Source organism: Marmota marmota, unplaced genomic scaffold (genome assembly GCF_001458135.2).
Source record: "Marmota marmota marmota unplaced genomic scaffold, marMar, whole genome shotgun sequence".
Lineage (NCBI taxonomy): Eukaryota > Metazoa > Chordata > Mammalia > Rodentia > Sciuridae > Marmota > Marmota marmota.
Window position 1 is genome coordinate 15,147,556 of NW_025999990.1, and position 20,337 is coordinate 15,167,892.

Sequence of the window (20,337 nt, forward strand, 5' to 3'; positions counted from 1 at the left end):
GATTATTTTTCCTACCTCCAAGAAAGTCTGACAATATTAATATAGCTATACCTGTGAGAAAATGTTATTTTTCATATGTGAGAAAAGCCTTCCATGAAAATAGAATCCCTTAAACCAAATAAATTCAAATCCTCTCTGGTAAGTGATCCCCATCCTCTTTCCTTGCTCTTCTCCCTATATTTTTTATGAAAGTGACAAGTAGTGATATTAGTCTAAATGGTGTGCTCCCCAACTTTTCAGAACAGAAATTAGGCAGGTCACGGTTCCTAGGTTCAAACTTTACTGGCACCCTTCAGATATGAGTTTATGATAAGTTTGTAACTATTCTACCAGGGGACCATAAAATTCATCTCATAACTTTGCTTTGAATATATTTTTTGTTGTGGCTGTGTGTGCCAAACAAAGTGCCTGTGTGTGAGGTAATAGATTAGAAGAAGAGTTGGGGAAGTTCTCAACCCACACCATCTGAATATTTCTTACAAATATACCACAAAAGGAAGAAGGCTCTTCCAGTGCTGCAGTATTGGAAACCATGCCTTCTAGGTGGTGTTTAACTGTTGTGAAAGTAATATTTAAGAGAACTGAGTCAGAAATTAACCACAAATAATTATACTGCCATCCCAAACTTAATTAATGTTGTTTTGCTACAAGCAGACCCTTTCTACTGATGCATGTGTGCATCTGTCATTATTTGATTAGATTTTGAGTTGTAGACTATCTAAGTGGACCTCTTACAGAAAAACATGAGAGTTGAATCTATGTGCAAATCATAGCAGAACATAGCTAACTCTCCATTTTATTTGCTTCAAAATGTTGTTTCTGAGAGCAGTTATAATCAGTGGGTGATAAACAGGAAGTCCATTCAGGCAGTCAGCAGCAATAACATGGGTTGTTTTCTCACACTTATGGATTTCAGATTACTTCCCCCTTATGGCTTTCAAGCTCTGGTCTTGTGACATTCTTTTGAACACCAAACATTCTTCTTACTAAAGCTTTCCTAAGATCTCATCATTTTATTTGCAAAAGGGTTGTGAAGAAACAACTTAGTATTCTGTTCACTGACTACACATTTACAATTTTTAAAATTCTTTTGATATTGAGTTAGGGCTGAAGTTAAAATGGACAGCAAGCTTCCAACAAGCAATGAAAGAAATTAATCTCATCACATTATGTCTTCAGCAGAAAATGGCACATTTAACATCTTCTGGGTCAATGACTGAGTGGACCAGGAAGTGGAAGTTAGGATGTGTGTGTGTGTGTGTGTGTGTGTGTGTGTGGGCGCATGCGTGCACGCGCATATGCATATGCACATGCGTGTGTGTGCAAGAGGTGTGGCTGGGAAAAGGACAATAAAATGAGCAGAAACTGTGAAAATTTTGGTGGTAAGACTAAACTGTGGACAAGACTAACCCTTTTCCAAATGCCTTTCTTATTTGATTCTGATGCATTTGAAGTTTCAATGAGCAGAAGAAAAGCTTTGCCCACAGGACACTGTGAGATCAATGTTGGAAGAAATGAAGTGAGACAGAAGTTCTGTATGAATATTAAGATGACTTCTGTAGCAACTCAAATCAGCTAGATTGCAAAGCAGTCAGCCAAAAGAGATGCTAACAACCTCATCACTTAGGCCAGTATAGGCAATAAATGATTCCTATTGGGAGTAATCCTGTATTGGCTGGAAATTAGGTAGATAGCCTGTGGAGGATTTTCCTTCTCTAGCATACTGACAAATGTCTTTTTAATGAAGTATCCAACTCTCCCTGCTAGTTTGTGGGAGGATGCAGAAGCAAGCCCACAAGCATATACATATATTACTTAGGCATTAAATTCTATGGGTATAGCACTCCTTAGATGTAGCCAGGCTATTGATTACATTGAAAATTTCAATAAGGAGGAAAATAAATCCGATGTCACAGAGGTCAGAGTCCTGGGTAAGATTAAGGAACACTGGAAATTATTCTAATTAAGAGAGTAGCTTAAAATGCAGGCATTCTGCCCAAAGGATCTAGTGTGTTGACACAAGTAAAGTTTTTGTTGGCTATAATTAGATTGGTACCACAAAAGAAAAGTTAACAACAGACCAAAAGAAAGTACTTTAAGGAATCATGATATCATCAATGAGAAAGATTGGATTTATGGTAATTTAGATTTCCTATACTAGTTCAACTGAGAGAACACAAAACCCTTTCTGGGATATTGATGAGCCTGGAATCTCTTGATCTAAAGACACAAGAATCAAATTTTAATTTTACGTGCCAAGTTCCCATTCCCTCAAATATGTCATTTAAATTCCAAGAAGGCTTCCTTCAGAAAGTCTTCTCCCACTGCTGCAAGGCAGGTACCAAAATGTTATAAATATGGAGATGTTGGAAATGAAAGAGGAAACGATACTGGTGATACTGCCTGGCAGGCCAAGGTTTTTTTCAAGGATTTATTACTATGGTACCATATTTGCTAACTTGGTTAATTTCATAAGCACTGATTTAGCAAAAGAGAGGAGTAATTAGCATTTGGAAGATGGTTGGAGTGAAAGTCAATTAATGCAAAGATACAAACTACTGCCCTGTCCCAGAGGTCTAAATTTTATTAAAAGAGCATTAAACTGGTAATAATTCATTCAACACTTATTAAATGCCTACTACATGAAAGGCATAGTCCTAGATCCTCAGGGAAGAGGAACTATTAAAAGATGTATTAGTTATAAATCCTACCAGAGTTGGTTTATTGTATCCAATGCCTAAATAGGGCAATCCATACTGAATATTAGCCAATTGTTAATATTTTTAATTTAGTCTGACTTTAAGGAATTAAGAATAACTTAATCCATCTATTACTTTAAGATCATTATTAGATTTGGTTGAACTGTTTTTCATTTATCTAGTAGCATTAAAACTACTTGTAAATAAAAATAAGGTATGATGTTAAATTCCATTACATTATAGTTTCTATATTTATTTTAAGACCCCTTATCATTTTGATAATATACTAAATATTTAACATTTTTTTAAAAATTAAAATTCCAAATATTTAATTTAATTCAAATCTAAATAAAACTTATTTTTTTTTTGTTTTGCACATGATGTAATAGAGTTCAGTGTATACAGGTTTTTTCCTCCCAAATAAAGCTCAACATGGCTCAAAGAATTAAAAATGGTACCTTATTTTTTCTTTTTTGTATAATTAGTATCATTTTATATGAGCACAATGATAAAAATATGTAATTCTATATAATATACTAGTAAAAGCTCATATTTTCTTAGTAGAAATTGAGTATGGGAGAAAGAAATAAGCTGATGAAGAGTAATCAATTCATATATCTCTTAACTTTCATCTAGATAGTTTTATAAAAAGAAAGAAAGAAAGACCACTTTTGCAAGGACATTTTGATAATTAAAGCAAATATTTTCTACAGTTATCTTAGGCTTTGAATCCAGGAATTGGTTGTTTCATAAAGAAAAATTAGACAAAAGTAAAGGGCTTATGGTGGATTTTACAAAAAGAAAGCTTGTGGCTGATTGTGAATTATTTAAAATAGTTAAAAGACAGTTAAATATATTTTATTTAGGGTCCTTCTTAGGTAGGTCTTATCCAGAAATTCATGCTCCTCTCCCTTATTTAATCTTGAAAGTACTATATAAACTACAAAGTCACTTCAGGAGTTATTTTTTACGTTTTATTTTAAAAATATATTTTCTGAGGAGTTTCCTTTTCACCATGATCTAGGTGCTTCCTTACACAAAAGTTAATGTCTCCTTGACTTCTCCGCCACTTGCTCTCTGGACTGAGGGAACAAAGGACAGAAGTAACTCAACCTCCTTTAGGAAGTGTGTCCATTGTTGAATCCCTTGGTGCTGACCAGAGTGATATGTGCTGTGATCAGTGTCAGATGAATGACTAATGTCAGGATACTTTGCGAGAGAGTAATGAGGGGTGCGCATTGTAAGTTATTGCTATTTCACAACTTACTCTTTATAATCTTGTTCTTACATGTCATGTAAGTTATTGCTTATACACTTTTATTCTGTTTTTTTTTTGTGTGTGTGTATCTAAAACTCATACAACATCAACAATTATTTTAAATCCTTACTTGTGGCACAGATAGGAATATTTCCCATGATAAAAAATTTTCCATTTTCCTAGCAAGGATTGATTCATTTGGAATTTCAGTGCTAGAGTCTTATTTTTCTCTGTGTATATTGAAAAGAAGAGAGCAGAAAGTTAATTGGAAGAGGACATAAGAGAAAACTGGATGTTGTGGCTGTAATCTATTCTTTAATCCATCTTCTCTGCATGGGGATAACAAAGGTTCCTGCAAGATGGCATCCCTGCTATCAATCCCTAGAGAAATACACATAGCCCATTATTGAAATAAAACAGACAGATCAGTCATCTAACAAATGTTCAATATACATCCTTCCAAGGATGCAGAGCATGGAGATATCGTTTTCATCTTAGAATTGGTTCTCTCAGAATAATTCTGGTGATAATAATGGAAATTGTATCGATTTTTTGTCTTGTATACCAGTGGATAAAGACTATCTATTAATGCCATCTGAATACAGTTTTACTGTCCAGCACAAAGAACATATCAAGATATATTTAAAGTAGATTATTTCTCAGGGGCTAGAAAATGTGTCTAAGAGATCAATTTATCATGCAGTTGATAATATTGTTGACTTTGAACAAAGATATCGGGACATCAGAAACCAAGAAGAATAGCCAACACCTAGGATATTTCAAATATATTTTCATAGAAGAGAATTAATGAGTTTTTTCAATCTTTTCTAAAGTCCAACATATTATTTTTCAAATAAGCAGAAAAGAAAGTTTACTCAATGAAAGAAAATGTCACTCCTCTCTATGTAAGGCAGCTAACATGCCTCCCATATATTAAGACTTTGTGATCGACAAATCCTATTGCTTTCCCTTTCTAAAAACCTTTATTATATTTTCTACCTGCAGAAAGTCTAAGAGCAATAATTTTCAGACTAGGAATGAATTTGGTAAATTATTCATAGCATAAGGAAACCAAATATGCCATGGTGCATATTTTCCTTATCCATAAGGGGCAGGTTTTTTTGCAATTTCAGTTTTTGTCTGTTTGACATAAAATCTGAACTGAGTTGATTCCCGCTAGGAAGCAAACTCATTCTTAAAGAATCCTTAGAAATGAAACTAACAACTAAGTTATAATTTCACTCACAAATGTCATAAATAGACTGACAATATAGATATGAAAATCACCATACTTTAAGAGTAAAGGAGGATGCTAAGTTTTGAGATATTAATCAGGACATTCCTGGACCAAATGGAAAATCTAGGCTTTCTACACATGGACCAGACAACTAGATCTCCTATCCTCATTTTTGCTCTTGGTCAGCATCTTAGCTTGAGTCTAGGTCTTGACTGTCTCAGGCATAGGTGTGCTCTCTTGCAGAGCTTGGTAGCTTACAGGTAAAGACTTTGCCTGGGGAATCTTCTAGGGTAGGAAAAAAAGTTTAGAAATACTGAACTTCTTCACAAACTCCAAAGCAAAAGCAGCACTGTGCCAGACCATCTGGATTCCTGAACATGATGATGGTGGGTATCAGTTGATGAGAAGTTTTAGCATAAATATCCTGCAAATCAGATCTATCTTATGAAAGCAAGGAGATGAAAACCAAAAGAAATCCAATATTAGGGGGTAAAAGAACAGAGACAGGTCAAAAATATCTTTTGATTTTAGAAAAGTAGTTAATTTTCTTCTTACAGTTTCCAAGTAAGCAAAGCTCCAAAGTGCTGATTTATATAATTCTAACTAATTAGTCCATCTCTCTTTAGCTGGTTGCTGATGAAACCAGGTAAATTGCCCCCAATCATGCATATCATAAACTGACACATATCTAAAACCCATTAAGTTTATTAGTTGTTGTAATTATGAGTCACATAAATTTAGAATGAACTCTGATTAACAATTCAATTGTTAACAGAGTAAGTATAAAGACTTAATTGCTAATGATATGGTGGCTGCTAGTGCTCTCCTGAAGCTTTCCTCTCACCAGGTCTCCTCATATGCCCTCTAATGCATCTGAAATAATGGCTAGCATATAGATCTCAGTTCACTTTTAGATACAACTTCATTAAATTTACAAAGCATTATGTTTCTCTAAATATGGGCAATTCTCTGAATAACTGTATCTTCCCAAGAGCTAGCTCTTTCACCAGAATACAACGTGGAAAAGTGAAGAAGGAGGCTTATACAAGAGCATGCTCTCTCAAAGGCCACAGACTGATTTGTGGCAGCCTTCCCTTTCTGGGTGAATTACTTCAAATGCAGACACAATATGTGTTGTGTCTGAGTGAAGTTCCGAGCAGCACAGGGAGCAGTGGGGAAAAGCATGATAGCTCTTTCTTCTCCTAGTGACTATGTGTCTGGAAGTTGCAGCTGCAGTATGAAGATCCTAGAATGTGAGCATCCTGCTGGCTGCATGCCTTCCGCAAGTGATGTTCCCATTGGAGTACAGTGTTTCTTCATTCATGCAAATGTCTATGCTCCCACCATTCCCACAACAAACGTGTCCACTGGATCTACTGCTCTAAGCCTTAGGGACAGAAAATGAGTATCAGAGAGGCCTTTTAATGAGTGCAAAGGAAACAGGTTAAGTTAATAATCATAACCACATGGTAATTTCCCGAAATTAGGAAACATACATAATTTTTAACTAAGTATCTCAATGATTAAAAAAGTTGATTACTTATGCCTAAAAAATGACGGAAAACTTCTCAGTGGACATAGTATTTAAGGTAAGAATGAAAGGGTGAGTTAGAAGTTATCAAATAGAGAAAAGTGAGGTAGATGAGTTTACAAAGACAGTAAGACATGAAATAATAATAATAAAAAAACCTCCCTATATGTTCTTCCAGACTCTAGAGTTTATTTTGTAAGGGACAGAAATCCATTGAAGGTATTTTAAGTAGAACAGTGACATGCAATTTAGAAATATTATTCTGTGAAGAATAAATAAATTAGAAGAAACTGTTGCCATAAATAGGGTGAGAATAATATTAATAATTCTATGAAGTAGATGTTATCAGCCTCATTTTATAGATGAGTAAACAGTGACTTACAAAAATTAATAAACTCAGGATTGCATTTTAAGTGGTTGAGTCTGACAAGCTCTGATGATGATTTCACCATCAGTGGATTAGTTACTAATGGGAAGGACTGTTGTGGGGGTGAAGAGAAATTAGAGCATTTCTAAGAGGTGATCCTGGTTGGCAATGTGAAGGTTTAGGCAAGTGTGATTTGAGATGCTGTCTCTAATTACAAAAGGACACAGAGTAGAAAAGAGCCTTTGGAGGGGAGAGGAAATAGTTTTTGTTTGCAACCAGGCAAAGCATTTGGAAAAGTGAAGGTGTCACTCCAGAAAAGCCATAACAGAAGGGGACAAAACAGGCTAAGACAGCTTTTAGAAGGTGACTAAATACTAAGGCTCCAAACCTATTTTCTATATCAGGTCATCCTGACCATGCTCTGCCCCATAATCACATCCTCAAGTAGGGAAGATTGGCATCAGTGGCCAAGAATAAATAGGGTTTACAAGACTCTCAATGCAGGGTAGCATGCATGTCTTCAGTGCCCGGCGTCCATGGTAGATCCTTGCTATGCTAAATGATAAAAATATCTGAGAAGTATCACTTCCGAGCAGAGAGAAATCAGAAAAGCTTCATCACCAATTTCTCTCTCTGTCATTGCATATTATTTTGCAAAGTGCTGTTCTAGTTTTCCTCTGGACCCATCCTGTAATCCTTATTATTTGCTCACCTTTTAGGCTTCCTGACTTTCCCATCCTAAGACTTCTCTAAATAAGAGTTCAACTAATCTTTCCCCAGGAACTTATCTGTATTGATTCAGGTTTTACTTATGTATTTGAAATTCAGTATTAGGTTTGAAGTCGTTTCTACTCTAGCCCATAGTGATTTTCCATCTGAAATCCTATGACATTCATATGTGGACGTACCATCCGATTTGAACTTTTGTATTTTTTTATGTTGGACTGGGAATGTTAATACCCTTTTTTTAGCCATATTACAAGCTTCTTGAAGAGGGACCCATGGAACTGTTTTTCTTTTTTCTTTCTTTCTGATGTTCTACCACATCTAGCCCTGTGCTAGGTACATAGTTATCAAGTTGTCAAAAGTGAGTCTAGTTCTTTTCATACTCCCTATCCACAATTCCAAACCTCATTGGTGGCATTAGTTTTTATGTGTTTTTCCTTTATGAACTCAGAATTACAAGCAGTTGGCGAAATTCAAGTCTATAAATTTTTTTGCTACCAAGAAACAACAGGAAGAGTAGAGGTCAAGCAAAGAGCAGAGGAGGTCAGAATCATGTACAAGGGTGACTGCCATTTCTTGAATCATAGTAAACTTGTTTTTCTCTTGATCTTTTGTTTTATTAGGTGATTGATGAATATCGTTTTCTCAGTTGGAGACATACTTTTAACACCTTTTTTATTATCCCCCAAGGTTAGTAAAATAGACAAAATCCAGAGACATGGGGCTATGACTGTTTCCTAAAACACCTGGGTCATGATGCAACTCAACAAGCATCTATTGGGTAATTATAATACAATAGTCTCTAAATAAGAGACTGGGCAGGGATTAGAAGGTGACAATGGGAATCCAACCATTCCTTTGTCCTTGGAAAATTTAAAATCTGCTTATTAAGCTAGAATATAAATATCAAACTATAAGAAATGGGAAAAATAGCGAAGAATGAGTTGGATATTATGGGCAAACAGAAGAATAAAAGATCAAAAATCTAAGAAAGGCTTATTGGAAAACAAAACATTGGGAAGGGAGTCTAAAAGATGAGAACTTCACTCAGTTGAGATAGGAAAGTTTTTTCAAGGCTGAGACACAGTACTAGTTATAGTATAGAGTCATGAAAAATGCACTTTTTCTAGAGGATTTGGTGAATTTTCATAATTAAACTTTGGCACATGTGGAAGGATATACCAGCTTTGAGAACAGGACAGAAAACTTGTGGTCAGGTAACCAGGGTTCTGATGACAAGTAACTGACTTCATTCTGCAAATGTCAGGGACTGATCTGTTTTGGAAAAAAAATCAAGGAGGCAAAACCCAGGACTGATAGAAGTAGACAGAAAATAAAGCTAGGAAGACCTTGTACTTAGCTAATGTCTATAACAGGGAAATGACATCCAGCATCAGTTGTCTCAAAGGAACTTGCTCATGAAATCTTACTGGAGGATCTGTAAACAGAAATGTCTACTTTGCTGCTTTGAGAAGGTTAAAATCACATCCATTCCTATGAGTACTGATTATTTTTCATTCTTTCAAAGTTACCCATTAAAACATAAAAACTCCTGAGAGGTTGACTTAAACAGCCACTTGACTGCTTGCAGGGAACACGATAAGCACTTAACACTCTATTAAAAGCACATTACTCATTTTCCACCTCTACTTTTTCACCAGTCATAATTTCTAGAATTGCAAAATTTTGGACCTGAGGAAAGCATGGGTGAGAAGAGCTTTCTCAAGTGGCTGTAGCAAGCAATTAAATAATAAATGGAGTTCAAACTATGCACAATAATTGGGTAGAAAGGTGATAATTTTCAATTAAACATTCCCATCAGAGGGTGCTTGAAGGTTTCAATTTTTCAAACAGCAGCCCAACTGTTGTAATCCAAACCCTACAAAGTCTGGATTACATTTAACTAAATTCTAAGCTTGACTAGATCAGGGAAAACCTTCCTTCCCTGAAATTGGAAACAATTAACATGCTGTTTGTTCATGAGATTAAAATTGCTGAGGTGTAAAATGACAGGTGTAGTGTTAAGAACTTGGCCTGAATGTCCTATTGAGGAGCGACAGAGTCCTTCACAACAAGGTCAGCAGGTTGAACTTCAGAATCCAATGAATGGACTGCATTTCCAGAAATTATATGGTGGTTAAGATCCTCAAGTGAAGTAGCCTGGGTATTCCTCTAGGCCTAACCAGTTACATACTGTGAGCATTTGAGCAGGTTTGGCCTCTCTGGGTCTCATTCTCTCCATCTGTAAGGTTTTTATGAGAATTAACTCAGAAGACTGATTGATGCATAGGAGAAAGCCATTAACACAAGTTGCTATATTATGTAAAGATGTGATACCTGTTTTTTTTTTTTTAATTCTAATACTAATCCTAAAACTTGGGGGTTCTTAAATCTCTAAAGAAACCAAAGATAGTTTGGGCTAAATTCACCATTTTATATGGGAGGATGCTGTTAATGCTCATGCTCACAGTCACACAGCAGGTAACAGACATGGAACTATTCAAGAATTTAAGTGCTCTGACTCTATTCCAGTGCTCCAAGAGCACATACCCAGTGATTGCTGGTGGGGAAAGCCACACACTGCAGCCATCACCAAGATTTGGAGAAGACTGGCAAGCCCTCCATTGGTCTCTGCTGGGAGGGCAGTTCACATGTGCCTTCTTCATCTAGATCCATAAACTGGCCTAGGAAAGGATGCCTCTTCTCCAGGCCCAGTGTTGCTGGTCACCCCTCTGCCAGTCCAGAGAGAATTAAAGAACCTTGAGAGTGCTGAAAATGAGCATTTTCTTTCTAAATCATCTCAGTAATGACACACATCATTTTGCAGATTCTTGTCGTCTCTAGGTGCTCCATCATTGCCATAGCACCTACTCCACTGCTATGGTGGACAAGTGTGAAAATAAATACCTATGCAATCACAGACATCAACCAAAATACCAATTATTATACATAACACCTCAAAGTGGAGGCATATTTGGGAGTGGGAGTTACACAGTATATACATATACAAAAAATAGTCCCTTAGAAATTTGATCCAGGAATCACTTCTAAGAAGTGGTCACATTTCCAGCTGTAACTAACCTTCTCTGCAACCTCCAGATAAAGGGATTTTCTAAAAAGGCTTCCATGAGAACCTCTGAGAAGTTTAATCTAATTGTTAAAAAACTCCAAATCCATTTTTTTAAAAAAATAAATACAGCAACAATGTGTAGTGGGAAGACTATATAAAGTAGGAGATCATAAGAAACATGTGGATTCCAACTCCACCAACAACTCTTTGTATGACTTTGGACAAAACATTTACTTTCTGTATCTTTGTCTGAAAAATGAGGAAGATTATTAATGAAGGAAAGAAAGAACAACTTTTCACTTGAACATAAGTGCTGAACCCTGGATTGTGTCTTCCTCTCAAATTCATATATTAATGTTCTAGCCCCCAGTGACTATATTTGGACATAGGACCTTTATGGAAACATTTAAGGTTTCAATGAATCATAAGGGCAAGGCCCTGATCCAGTAGCATTAGTGTCCATTTAAGAAGAAACACTTATGGAAAGCAGTATGGAGATTCCTCAGAAAACTGGGAATAGAACCACCATTTGACCCAGCTATCTCATTCCTCAGTTTATACACAAAGATTTAAAATCATCATACTACAGTGCTGCGGCCCATCAATGTTTATAGCAGCCCATTCACAATAGCTAAACTATGGAATCAACCTAGGTGTCCTTCAATAGATGAATTGATGAAGAAAATGTGGTATATATAGTCAATGGACTATTACTCAACTTTAAAGAAGAATAAATTATGGCATTTGCCAGTAAATGGATGGAATTGGAGAATATCATGCTAAGTGAAATAAGCCAATCCCAAAAAAACAAGGCCCAATATTTTCTCTAATGTGCATGTACTAATTCACAATAAGGTGTTGGTTGTGGGGGGCACTAGGGAAGAATAGACTTACCTTAGATTAGGTAGTGGGAAGTGAAGGGAGGGGAGGAGAGTGGATATGGGGGTAGGAAGGATAGTAGAATGAAACAGTCATATATATATGACTGCATAGCCAATGTGATTCTACAATCATAAAAATGAGAAATTATAACCCATCTATGTATGATATATCAAAGTGCATAAATGCATTATACTATCCTGAATAACTAATTAATACAAATTTTAAAAAATTAAAAAAAGGAAGAAACACTTGAGAGCTACTGTTTGCCACAGAGAGGAGACCTTCTGCAAGCAACAAAGACAGCCCAATTAAACAAGGATTTGTGTTGTTCATTCTACCCAGTACTCCCTATTCCTGTGGATAGTGCAATCTGCTTAAGAGTGAAATTAGCACCATCCCGATGTTTCCTGAGATAAAGAAGTGCCAGGTCATATACTCCATGCCGTGGCTTCCTACCAACAAGAGGACCCCAAATTGGGAGCTGTGTGCTTTCTTTTTTAGGACATTCACAGAGATGGGGAAAGGAAAGTTCACAGGAGAGAAATACCAACACATAAAACTTTACACACAGAAACTTTGCAGACAGGTATCGAATGTGTGTGTATACTTGTAATAAATACACGATGAAGGCACTAGGTGATTAAAAATGGCTCACAGCCTGGCTTCCTGGGTCTGAATCAGGCCTTGGTGCTCACTGGGTATTTCTACAGGCAAGTCATTTAAACTCTCTGAGCTTCAGCTGCTTTGTTGGTCAAATGGAGATGGTCATAATATTTCCCTCAGCACTGATAGGAGGATTCAATGAATCAACCAATAAACTCCTTGAATAGTGACTGGTGCGAAGAGCATAAAGAGAATTCATGTTAACACTTCATAACATGCACACAGACTCAGGTACAGGCAAATTGAGTTTTCATCAGAGTATGGAAAGCACAAAGGAAAACTGCTGGAAGTGCAGCTATGCCCTGCCATCTGCACCCACTTAAGAGAGCCTGAGCCATTTCCTTTCCACCTGACCAGACAGAAAGTTAAACTCTAGGGCTCATCACTAAAATCATATTTATTGGCCACTGTGCCTAGAAGAGTCTCCAGAAATGATCAGGACAAGGAACAAGAGAGGAGGGTGCAAAAAAGGGAGAATTATAGGATAGATCTAGGTTAGCAAACTAAGAAAATGCTAGATATAATTAGTTTATATGCAATTACACAAAGGGATGAAGAGTTCCATGTTGTCTACCATTTCTACATTATTACTATTAAACAGAAGAAGAAAACATTCCCCAAATAAAAACTGATGAAAATACAATAGAATTTCATTTTCATATTTATGTTCTTCACAGTATTTCTTAGGTTCCAAGAGAGATAGTTTTGACAAGAATCTACCAAGGCACATTTTAGAACAGTCTAAACTTTCTTATGTTCTATCACATAAGTAAAATTTAACCTCCTGCTTCTCTGTTTAGGATTCATCTCTCTCAGGTTAACTCTGACTCAAGGTGTCAAATATTTTTTTCAGAGAGAATTTTCTCTCAGAAGAAATTCAACTCCTATAGGAAATGTAACATTAGGGTCATTTTTCCATGGGAAGGGACCACGTGGGTCTAACAGACAGCACAATGAAACACGTTCCACAGATTGACTTTTGCTGGGAATGGGAGCATTCCGAACAATCTGCTGCCACTATCTTCATCTCTCTTAGAGGAATCTTTAATCTGGGTTATATCATAAGCACCTGGTCATCAACTCAGAAGACTGATTTTGTTCATAACAAGCTTGTGCTGTTCAAATTTTATAGACCTTCTTTGTGGGAATTTGAAGATGTTACTAACAACCATAAATTATATGTCAACAGTCCCTCTCAATTCCACAAGTTTGACATAAAATTTAGAACCTATCAACTTGGCCAGCTGTGATTGAAAGAGGCACCCAACTGCCATAATATGTGATAGCATCTTTCTAAATAATATTAGGTAGGGGAAAAGCTGATTCTTGATCTTTTGCTTTTGAAAACTGATCAGGTTTCACTGCAGATGTGAGAAGCTAAGTAAAACCTGGGTGTGTGGTCAGATGGATGGGGAAATAATTTATCCTGATTTACAAAATATATATTTGATAGCTTCAAACAACATTAACCAGGGGCTGGGGGTATAGCTCCAGGGGAAGTGCATGCTTGGCCTTTATGAGGCCCTGGATTTAAACTCTATCACTAATAATAATAATAATAATAATAATAATAATAATAATAATAATAATACAGGTAAATAAAAATGACAACAAAAACAAAGAAAAGTTACCCAGAAAAAAATTGGAAATCTATTTCTTGAGAAATTTGAGCATGTAATCACTTAAGCCAGGGACACTTAAAAATTTTGTTATTGCTGTCATTTTTTTCTAGATATGAATCAATTTTTTTTCTAAATATAATTTCAAAACATAGGAATTATCTGTCTGGATGTTCCAAATCCATTTTTTTTTAATGAAGAAAGTTATGACAGGTTGTTTTAATTATTTTCTAATTGAAATAGTGAAACAGCTACTGCTAATTATTCCAGATTTGGATTTGGCCAGCACTGATATTTAATTTATCTGAATAAATATATACTAAGTGAAAATTACTCATTAATTATGTTCATAAATAGTATTTTAATAAATATTTAGTGCATATTGATCTTAAGAGAATATTTCCAATGGAAGCAAGAAGGAGCAGCTAGACCAACAGAAATCTTTTGTTTTGTTTTGTTTTGTTTTGGTACCAGGGATTGAACCCAGTGGGGCCGAACCACTGAGCCACATCCCCAGCCTTTGTTTTTAAATATTTTATTTAGAGACAGAGTCTCACTGAGCTGCTTAGGGCCACATGCTAAGTTGCTGAGGCTGGCTTTGAACTCGTGATCCTCCTACCTCAGCCTCAGCATGAAATTGTAACCCTGGTTAGGCATTTCCATGCAACATAACATTTCTATTTTTCCACATGTGAACCCTCAATCATGTGCTATTACGTAGAGGCCTGTCACAGGGACCCAGAAAAAGATTGAAACATAGGATCTTTGAATAAAATCCTGCTAATGTGAGCAGCCTTCTGCTGTTAGTGAGAGCCAATATCCAGATTTAAGACTGGTCAAGAGTTTAGAAGTATTCATGTTAAAAAAGAATGTTTTCCACTAATTTCACAACATGGTACTTTATGAGAAGTGATGTTTGCAAGTCAGTTGGGCTGAGATATCCAAAGCACAGATGTTCAAAGCAGGACACAAACTATGGTAGACTCTGAAGCAATAAATATAGACCATAATGATTATAACCAGTTGTTAGTATGTCCAAACTCACCCCCTTAAAAAAACAATCCATGAGGGAAAAATGAAGCTCATCAACTCATTTTGTTCTTTCTCAGATTATTAATCATCTTCAGTGTAAAGATAGTGGAATCCTAATTTGTCAATCAATCCACCAATCATATTAATAGCAAACTCTTATCTGCCTCTGAGTTGAAGGATAACTCTTATTTACCTCCATTTTCCTTTGTGCAAACCCACTCCTGTTTCTCTATACAAATCAAATTTCAGCTGAAGGAACAGAAAATACTCTTAAGTCAGGCCAGCATCTGGTGCATGCAATGAAAGCTTTCTGGATTCAAAATGAACAATGATAATGCCTAAAAAAGTTGACCCAACTTTGTTTTTATTTATTAAAAGGAGCTCAATGCAGAGGAAAAGCACGTATGATTTATGTAGCACTACACAACTTTCCTCCATAGCTCATGAAAGGGTGCAAGAGCAGCTTGAAAATTACGCTGAGCTTAATTATACTTAATGTGAATTATTCAGAAGTGCAGACAGGGACTAAAAATTTATTTCATACAAAGAAGCTTGACATTTTAATTGGTCCTTCAGAATAGAGACAAAACAATTTCCTCTCAAGAAAATTTACATCTTCCCTATCAGAGCCGCAGCCTCAGCCAAGCAGAACTTCATTAACAAGATTAATCATCATCCCAACGTCTGCTTCATCAGGTGTATGGTCCAGGTGAAAAGAGGAAGGCAAAGTAATGACCAACACTTCCAAAGATAGGACCAACGCAAGAAGGAAATAATGACAGATTGAGTCACCATACCTTGGTCATTAGCCATTTTGTCAGGGTGTTCCACTGTAGGGAAAGAAAGAAAGAAAGAAAGAATATTATTAGATTTTGACAGTTGCTAGTAAGAAAGCTGACGTACAAAATCAACGGTTTTGTTCCCAAGTTTACATATCAAGGTCAATGACTTATTGAAATATAATTGATAAAGATCCAAAGTTATATGTGATTATTTTATCAATTAAGTAGTCACAGGAAAAAAAAGGAAAATAATGTTTTTACTACATAAATAGACTTTGAAAATATCTCATTTGGTCACATCCTACTAAACATAAACTCAAAAGGATAATCATGTAAGTTGAATTGAAATTAAGGATGACTGTAAAAAAATAGATGCAGTTACCAAGTGTTTATCACACATATATATTTTAAGTAAAGTTAATAGAGCTATTTCCTGTTTGCAGTTTTTTTTAAAGAAAACTTAGCCAATTCTTAAATGGATGGGACAAAATAATGATATATCATCAATATGAAATCATATTAATGGTTTAATAGATGTTGAGAGCTTGTAAAGATAGCTCTTAATTCACTTATAACTTCAGGTGACTTATAATAATGGTCTTTTAAATTTAAAAATAACTCAAAGATTTTAAAAAAGTGGCTTTTCTCCCAATCAAATGAAATTAAATTAGAAGGCAAATTTCTAGTATTTCTTAAAATTGTGATATGGTGTTTTAGCCAAAGCAGATTTTTGTAAAGCTTTATCAGTTTGTTATTTCACCTATATTTGGTTGTCTTTGAGCTTTGAGTATTTGGGGCATTTTAACTCAATTCCACTCAAAATTGACGGGTAGAATACTATAGTTGCTGATTTGCTTTGCTTTTCTCTCAATTAAGTTTACATGAGAAAAATATCATAGGTATATGATAGCATATAACATAGCCTGTTCTCTTTTATGTATGGTAGTCTCATAGCAAATCTATCAATATTGTCTGAAAAATACTTTAGCAGATGTCCTTCAGGCGTGGTCCTTTTATAAACCAAAGAGCACACTTAATTGTTCAATAATAATGTTCAACAGAATCAAAACACTTAAATAATGATGCTGTTGAAAGATATCCCTGTTCAGAGGAACAGGGTTTATGTCTAATGCATCCTGGGACAGATTCTAAAACCAGAGATCAATTACATCTTCCTTCAGCTTAAAATTATGTGTACACATATTCTATGAAAAGTTAACAATGTGTAATAGACTTTGAATTCTAAATTCCTCTTTGGAAAATTACACACACACACACACACACACACAGATGTTTATTTGATTAAGATGCTACTAGCTTTATTTTTTAAGAAAACACTTTGTTGAGATATGTTTGAAAGCCTAAAGCTGTACATATTTAATGTGTACAATTATGAGTTTGGAAAAAAGTATGCACTATCACCATCAGCAACATCATACCTATCCATTAACTCCCCAAACTTCCTCCTACCACCTTTCTTTTTTTCCCCTGTGGAAAGAATACAATAAAATTTTTATCTTCTTAGTAAATTTCAAGTGCACAATACAGTGTTGTTATCTATAAGAACTATACTGTATAGCAGATGGGCAGGGCTATTCTTCTTCATGCTCCCTCAAGGATTGGTGCTTAATATCCTGTATTCCGTGCAAGCTTTAAATGAGTTTTATAAACATCTTTATATCTTCTCAAAATTTAAAATTTTTAAAAATCCATCAGGCTCTCTGATCTAATCTTTTATAAACTGATCACTACAATTTAATTTTTATCTTGATTTTCTCTTCCATTTCCCATTGAAGACTAAGGACTTCCCCAAATACTTTTATTATAGTGTTATGGGGTTGCTGAAGACAGGTGCTTTTGACTGGCAATTGCATTATATGTAGTATATGGAGAAAAGGAATTTGAGCCTTTGAGGAAAAAAGCTGTGTTATCAGAAGCATCACTCCAGGTCTCTAGTAAGGAGAGGTAGAATGTTTTAGAGTCATAAGTAGCCATACAGTATGTGACATGTACAGGTTTGATGTCCAGAGCAGGATACACTCCTGAAATAATACTAATCAACGTATTGCATTTAGTGAAGAACTATTCAGAATGATGTCAGGAGGAAAAAAAGAGAGAAAGGAAACCTAACCGTATCTCAAATCCAAACTTTGTTCCTTCCTTTATCATTAATCACATTGAGTACACTGTCTGCAGTCTGATATTCTTAACAAGTGATAAATAAATATATTTGTTCTAGATTTGCTTCTCTGTTAACAAAGCTGAACTGAATATAACTTGAGAAATTTTGAATGTTTCCAACATGATTAAGTACTGAAGAATATTTCCCAATGGAGACCAAATGAATTCTAACAAATTATCTTTTATTTAAGATAAATAATGGCTTTAAAGTCTTGTGATTTGTTCTTTGCATTTTTAATTGCTCATGTCATATGTCAGAAAATCATGTATTTTGTCACAAAATAATTTAAACACTAAACATTTTCTTTTTCTATTCTGGTACACAGCTTTTAGTGTGTTTTATTACTCAGTGAGGGAGGGACACATTTCAGAAAAATGAGTAAGGATGCCCAGAGAATAGATTATTCTTTGGGAGCCTCACTGCTGAACACTCTGCTCCTTTTTGTCCAGAAAATGTCTCACTTTCTCTATAAGAATTTTCTGTGGTTCACTCCATTGGGAACATCCTTCCCCCTGTTACCCTGAGAGGCCAATATGGAGACACATATTTTAATCAGAGGAAGGAGACACCAGAGAGACACAAGAGACACACCTATGGCTTTCAATGTTTCCATGGTGTGTGTCTATCCTAATGGAAGCTGGGGAAGGATGTGGGCAAGAGAGGTATCTGGTCAGAGAATCAAGTCCAAGATTATTTTAATTAACATTATAAAGAGTTAAATATATCACATGTATGCATATACATAAGTGTAGAGGAATATAATCCCTTCCTAATTATAAATTCCCTTTTAATTAACCAGTGATTACTGATGGAGTTTTCTGAACCTCTCAGGCTGGTTGCTCATACCAAAAAGATAAAACTCTAATCTCCAGTAGAAGAAGCTGCTATTTTTTTTTTTTTTGCAAAGACTGAATATGAAAGAATGTGTTTTGTGGACACCTGCCTGGGGCATGATTTGCAATGAAACACTTGCCCATTACCCGTTAGACTACTGGGAGTTTCCTGAGCTTTGCACAAACTTCTAAGCCTTTCTCTGTGTCAAACAAAGTTACATTCTGATGAATAGAGGACTTATGTTTTAATGCAGCTTTGGGGATTGAAAATCTTAAATCAGAGAGCAATAGCATGATTTTATATCATCGGTATAGATCTGGTTTATTGTGTTTTTAAATCTCAGGATGAGCAATTTATTGGTCTGAGAACACCTGTCATTGAAAGTGACATGCAAGATGCATACAAGTACGAGGTCAAATATTGATGAAGACGGGCAATGTCAATATTTTCGAGTGCACCCAAGACATTACAAACTTATTTCCAATATAAGAAATGTTTGTTTAAAATTTATTATTGAGCATGAGATGTTTATAATAGACAATATTAAACATAAAATCAAGGTATGAAACACAGTTCTTATAGATGATATGTTGTACAACAAACTCCCAAATTTGTTTTTAGTTTTGAAAATAATTTTATAAATGAGTTTAGGGCACTTAGGGAAAACACCAAGAAAGGAAATACTGAAATTCATTACATAATCTACAGACTGGTTATCAATGTGGGCCTGTGTGTCCTGTGATATCTCATCATGATGCTGTTTACTACATTTGGATGACTTAAGTCATCTTAAAACCTCCCTGAGATCTCTTAGTTGGCACACACTGTGGGCATGAAATTAATTTGGCACTCATCTACAGATAAAGATGAAGCATTTGCAAAATATTATGGAGCTCCATTTTATGCTACCACAAAATGAATAACTGGCTGCCTTTCAATCACTCATTTGGAATAAAACCTGATTTAGACATGAAGTCCTCCAAACCTAGGTAGACACAGATTAGCTCCTCTCTTTTCCACCTCCCTCTTAAATTCTGCTTCATCATTAAGAACTGTCATGCAGGCTTAGGTTGAATGCTTGTTTGTGTGTTCTTGGCAAACTTTCAGACTAGCGCCTACCAAAATCCAGCTTTTAAATAGCTCACTCATGAGAATTTAAAAGTCCACTATTTGTTAGGTTGTCTTCCTAGGAGAATTGAGAAACATACAATTATTCTTGGACATTTATTTGAGTATGTCAAATAAATGGGTGAAAATATCAACTATCCACATGTTTTAAAGTCATAGTTGTATGCCATGACATATTATCAAGTTTTCTGCAGGATATGTAGGCGTAGACTTCTTAAAATAGTGCATATCATGACACAAGTATACATCTTATGTATATCAGTTATGGAACATTCAAATTATTTTCTGTTGTTAAATGATTGAGGCTCTTGAAACCATTTGCTTCTG

At 35.4% G+C, this 20,337-nt stretch overlaps 1 protein-coding gene across 3 annotated transcripts in view; it reads right to left on the reverse strand.

Annotated features, from left to right (window-relative positions):
* The window catches only part of Dcc (DCC netrin 1 receptor), a 1,055,962-nt gene that overhangs the window by 88,083 nt on the left and 947,542 nt on the right, over nucleotides 1–20,337 (reverse strand). For all 3 annotated transcript variants that reach the window (XM_048806205.1, XM_048806204.1, XM_015482370.2), the window contains exon 21: nucleotides 15,882–15,914. In XM_048806205.1, the coding sequence (XP_048662162.1) occupies nucleotides 15,882–15,914 (33 nt within the window). The remainder of the gene's footprint in view (nucleotides 1–15,881; nucleotides 15,915–20,337) is intronic.